Genomic DNA, 6,000 nt, shown 5'->3' with positions numbered 1-6,000 from the left:
ATCTTTGCCATATATGCGATAAGCTCTCAAGGTTAGAGTTTTAAGAACCCCAACCTTTTGGCTAGGGTGATGGTGAGATAAGGCATGAAGGTATAAGTCGGTATAGGTAGATTTACGAAAGATGCGACAACTTATGGAGCCATCATCTGTCTTGATGAGCAACATATCAAGAAAGGGTAGTTGGTTACAAGACTTGATCTCCATGGTAAAGGAGATAAGAGGGATGGATATTGTTGAGGTGGGAGAGGGAAGCATAAAGATTGTCTCAACCATGGTGCCAACACACATTAGTGTCATTCACATACCACTTCCACCACTTGGGCTTGAGAAGGGTGGAGAAGGAGGAGATGGCCCTCTTCTTGCAATCGAAATAGTGAACTAAAATAGATTAATTGCAATTTCACACTATGTAACTTGTTTGGTTTGAATGTGACATTTGAATTTATTATCTAATGACATGATTGTACTTACCTTTATTTAATAGGAAATTCCATGTAAATTGGATGGTTCTTTTCAATTGATGATATGCAATGCTGACATTTATAATGCATATAATCTTTTGAAATATTAATTAATTGTGTTAACAATCGACATAATCCTTGGACGTGCAAGGTACAAGTGCTAGGTGCAGCTCGTTAGAATGGAGATTGCTAGTGTAATTAATTTTTTATATAAAAGAGATAATCAGAACCTTTAGGTACTGACGATGGACTAGGACATCTCGATGTAAAAGTAGACACGTGAATAATGGAAGGGCACAAAATTAAAGCAGGAGAATATTACTATACAGAGTAAAATATCCTGCAGAATGTTTTCTTTCCTTTTTTAAATCAATCCCGCAGGCGGCAGAATGTTACTGACGACAGAATGAAAGAAACAAAGAGAATATCAATAATGGACACCAGGGAGCTCGGAGAGCTTCGAACGCATGCACTGCGCCCACTTCAATTAAAAGTAAATCCTGACAGAAAATCTGAGCCTGGCAATTCTAAAACAAAATGCTGCAATTGACGAGAATGATGCCAAACGCATTCTGATGGACGTCAAATCAGAATCTAGAAATCTGAGCCCGGTCATACCAAAGTTGCAACACACCGCAATTGACAGGAAGTAATGCCAAATCCATTCCAGTTGAAGTCAAAGATCTCGGTTAAAGGGAGATTCGTAGGGATCCTCGCATAAAATGGTACCGGACACGTGTAAGGCCTCTAGTTGCAAGTTGCGCGTGGTGTGCACGGGCCAAACTATGTACCATGTGATCGCATCGGCTACGTGTACAATGATCACAGCCTCGGACCGTCAAACCTAGGCGACGTAGGCTCGGGATGTGTGAATCCCGGGGCTATAAATACCCGGGTAAAATGGAAAACAGGGGAAGGGAAGAAGTGAAGATATGGAGGAAGGCAGAGGAGTAAACAATGGCGGTGTGGAGGAGGGGCTGCTCCACAAGGAAAAGCATTTTACGGCTAGTGAGGTTGTGCGTGATGCAATAATAGGGATGTCTGATGGTTTGACTGTGCCTTTTGCACTGGCGGCGGGGCTTTCAGCTGCTACAGCATCCTCTTCCATTATTGTTACCGCTGGACTCGCTGAAGTCGCCGCGGGCGCCATTTCCATGGGACTTGGCGGGTAAGCTTTTTGCTTTCCTTTCCTTTGCATTCTTCTGTTTGATCTTTTCATCTTTCCTTTGCTTTCTTTTTATTATAGTTAGCGCAGAGCTGCTAGATCGGGATCATCTGTTGATCTGGACTTTGAGTTGTTTTGGTTAAATTGCGAATTTCTGTGATTGTTATGGAAATTTCGTGAATTTTCTTATTTATTATTTTGATATTTAGGGAAATCATGCCACTAGACTTTTCATTATACGTGATCTGGATGCTTTTCTCCCGCTTAGCAATTCAAATCCAGACTAGAAGACTTCAAAAAATATTTTTCATAGCTGAAAACTGATGCTTTGGTTTACTCATCTGATTTACTTTCTTAGTTATGTCAGTTCAGAAATGCAATGAATCGATTGTACGTCTTTTCGGAAAGTAATGGCGGAAATTTCCTGGTTATATGAACTCTAATATCTCTGGAATGAATCTGCGCCTCTAGGTTTTTTGAGATGTTTTTGTTGAATTGCAAATTTCTGTGGTCGTTCCGGAGATTTGAAGAATTTAATTATTTATTAGTTTGATATTTAGGGCCATGATGTCGATGGACTTTTTGTAATACATTTTAGGCGTGATCTGGATGCTTTTCTCCCGCTTCCTAATTCAAATCAACGGTAGAAGATGTAGAAAATGTTTTTAGTACTGAAAACGGATGCTTTGTTTATTCACCTGTTTTACTTTCTTAGTTATGTCGATTCAGAAAATGCAATATAACGCTTGTAGGTCTTTTTCGAAAAGTGATCCCCTGTTTTAGGCGTTATTCAAAGTAGTGGAATTTTCTGGCAAAAGTAATTTTATTGGATGGTTTACATGTACTCTAATATCTCTGAAATGACTCGACGCGTCTGGACTTTTGAGTTTTTTTTAATATTGCAAGTTTCTGTGATCGTAATCGAGATTTTAAGAATTTTATTATATATTAGTTTTACTTGGATGCTTTTCTCCCGCTTCGTAATTCAAATCCACAATAGAAGATTTAGAATTAGTACTGAAAACTAATGCTTCGTTTATTCACCTGTTCACTTTTTGGTTATTAGATTCAGAAAATGCAATGATCGCATGTAAGTCTTTTTTTCGATCCCCTGTTTTAGGTGTTAACTAAAGTAGATGAAATTTCCTGTTATTGTATGGTTTACATGTACTCTAATCTCTCTGGAATGAATCTACGCCTCTGGATTTTTGAGTCGTTTTTGTTAAATTGGAAATTTTATTATTTATTATTTTGATATTTAGGGCAACGATGCCAGTGGACTTTTCAAAATAAAGTCTAGGCGTGATATGCTGCTTTCCTCCCGCTTCGCAATTTAAATTCACATAGAAGATTTAGAAATACTGTTATTACTGAAAACTGATGCTTTTTTGGTTCACCTGTTTTACTTTCTTAGTTATGTCGATTCAGAAAATGCAATGATTCGCTTGCAGCTCTTTTTGGAAAGTGATCCCCTGTTTTAAGTGATCCCCTGTTTTAGGCGTTAACCAAAGTAGCCGAAATTTCCTGGCAAAAGTAGTTTTATAGGATAGTTTACATATACTCTAATTTCTGTGAAATGAATCTACGCCTATGGATTTTGAGCTGTTTTTGTTAAGTTGTGAATTTCTGTGATCGTTGTGGAGATTTCAAGAATTTAAATAGTTATTATTTTGATATTTAGGACAATGATTTCTCTGGACTTTTCGTAACACATTCTAGGCGTGATTTGGATGCTTTTCCCCGCTTCGCAATTCAAAGTCACACTAGAAGACTTGGATAAAATTGTTACAGCTGAAAACGGATGCTTTGTTTATTCACCTGTTTTTAGTTTCTTAGTTTTGTGGATCAGAAAATGAAATAATTTGCTTGTAGATCTTTTTGGAAAGTGATCCCCTGTTTTAGGCGTTCGAAATTTTCCCTGCTAACGTAGTTTTATTGGATGGTTTACATGTTCTCTAATCTCTCTGGAATCATTCTACGCCTTAAACGTTCCTAAATTTGCGCTAATTTAGGTACTTTTGATATCGCGGATATTTTATTTGATTGTTATGTGCATCCAACAAATATGATTATCAGTTGATCCGGTGGACCTCACAAGTGGGGGGATAGGATCGAAGGTTTTTTTGGAGGGGGTTGCTTAAGATGTTTGCAATTTAAGCTTTGTTAAAAGTAAAAGTGGTCGTTTTGTACAAAGCAGCTATTCATATGTGGGATGCACTTTGTTAATCAATGGGGTGTTTATATGTTATTAACTATTAGGGTCCGTTTGGTTTCTGGAAGATGACAGGAATTGGCTTTTTCAAAATCCGGATTTGAAAATTTGTGCGTTTGTTTCAAAATTTGCAAAATGGAATTAGCATATGTGACTTCCAACTTTGCCTCAAAACCAGGGTTTGCGACTTCTTAAAAAAAGTAGGAATTGAAAATCAAAACCTGGTTTTGTTTTTTAAGGAGTGTAAAAACAATAGATTGGACTACTTTTTGAAATTTACCTTCAACTCCAAGCTTACGCATAAAAATGTGTCTTCACACGCATCTTCCGAGTGAAACAAACGGTTTCAATAAAATCTCAAAAATTGGAATGAAGATATACAAAACTTTGATTTGGCTAAACCAAGGTTTGTACAAATCGAAGTTTTTTAAATTCCATGAACCAAACGGACCCCTAAATATTTGGCACTCTATTCGTGCGGGGCTCTTGAACATGGTTTTAATGCAGATTTTTTTTGTCACTCTATTTTATGATTGTTTTTTATAATAAATTAGTTCCGATTCTTCTTTAAACACATTAGTTATCCTTGAATTACGAGAGTATGGGCGTAAAATGGTACTCCATTTCGAGGTGGCATGTGTGATAAGAGTACTTAGAGCGTCGAATAAATACGTACTTTTTGTCCTCTACTGTTTATGGGACCACCCGAGGCAAGCTAATCAGAGCAGCCCATGGGAATCCCTGCCTAAGATTCTTTTAGGGGGATTTTATACAAAGCATACCGGCTATTCATACACATAAATACACAGAAAGAAATATTTGTGTGGAACTAAATACTCAACAAGGATAGCACACTACTTCGAAAAACTACAAGAGTGACATAAACACTAGCAACGTTTTGTGTTACTATTGATATTCATTAGTTTTTGACATTAGTATTTCATTTTGCCTCCCATGATTCATATCATTGAGAGTTGCAGATATCTTGCAGCAAAGAGTGAAGCTGATCATTATGTGAGGGAGAGAAATCGTGAGCAAGAAGAAATAATATCAGTCCCAGACACTGGTAAATGTTGCGTAACTACAGAAGCGGGCTTTGCTTGATTTGATATATAATTGGTTCTCATTACATTTTTGTAATATGGTTACAGAGGCTGCAGAGGTGGCGGATATTCTTGCAAAATATGGATTGCATCCCAATGAATATTGGCCTGTTGTCAATGCACTGCGGAAGCGGCCTGATGCTTGGCTTGAATTTATGATGAGGTTAGCATTCTTCGGTTCTCCAGAGTTAAAAGAAATTTATTGCATGCTTCTTTGATTTAGTAGATTTAATGTTTTTTTAAACCAAGGTCATTATAATTTCATTTAATGAAGAGTCATGAGTCAGATTATACAGGTCAGTTTTGGCTTTTATAAAATGGGGAGTAAAATACAATCAGTCATAGTCTATATTTTTTCTGTACCAACAATTGTATTAGTCTAATGTTATTTTCAAGTATGTAAGAATAATCAACACTTTCTGTTTGAAGGGCATTCAGACAAGTTCCCACTTTGTGTATAATTGTTGCTTCAAAAGTGTAATGATTTTTTTTTTTGGGTTTGGAATTCAGATTTGAGCTGGGTTTGGAGAAGCCAGATCCTATGAGGGGACTGCAAAGTGCATTCACTATAGCTGTGGCTTATGTGATTGGAGGCTTGGTTCCTTTAATTCCTTATATGTTCATACCAATTGCTAAAGATGCCCTGATAATATCTGTAATTGTCACTTTAGTAGCTTTGTTATTCTTTGGCTATGTAAAGGGGTATTACACTGGAAATAAGCCCATTAGAAGTGCCATTCAAACTGCAGTAATTGGGGCATTCGCATCGGCCGCTGCTTTTGGTATTGCTCGAGTTATCCGACCATGAATTCGTACAAGGAAAAAGTTGTCAAGGAATTCGAAATTCTTCAGTTTTTGGCTGTAAGAAAAAATAATCTAGCACTCTTAATTTCACAAGTTCAGTTTGTTGGCGACGGTTTTTATTTAGGCTATTGAGTTTTCTTTTCAAAGTTCTTTTTGCTTGTAAAATAATTATCATTTTCACATAAAATTTGTATACAATGTTAACATAAAAACTGCCATTTTTCCTATGACTAACCTTTTGTTGGGGTAGGACGC

At 36.9% G+C, this 6,000-nt stretch overlaps 1 protein-coding gene across 1 annotated transcript; it reads left to right on the top strand.

The window, feature by feature from the left end:
* Positions 1-1,375: 1,375 nt before the first annotated feature.
* LOC149547420 (vacuolar iron transporter 1-like) lies at positions 1,376-5,838 on the top strand. Its single transcript, XM_089794742.1, has 4 exons — positions 1,376-1,629; positions 4,819-4,904; positions 4,990-5,104; positions 5,452-5,838. The coding sequence occupies exons 1-4, from the start codon at positions 1,394-1,396 to the stop codon at positions 5,747-5,749; spliced, it is 735 nt and encodes a 244-aa protein (XP_089650868.1). The 5' UTR covers positions 1,376-1,393; the 3' UTR covers positions 5,750-5,838.
* Positions 5,839-6,000: the final 162 nt, after the last annotated feature.

This window comes from Cupressus sempervirens, chromosome 7 (assembly GCF_028749045.1).
Source record: "Cupressus sempervirens isolate cs-2001-9-10 chromosome 7, ASM2874904v1, whole genome shotgun sequence".
Classification (NCBI taxonomy): Eukaryota; Viridiplantae; Streptophyta; class Pinopsida; order Cupressales; family Cupressaceae; genus Cupressus; species Cupressus sempervirens.
This window is presented reverse-complemented; position numbering and strand designations above follow the sequence as displayed.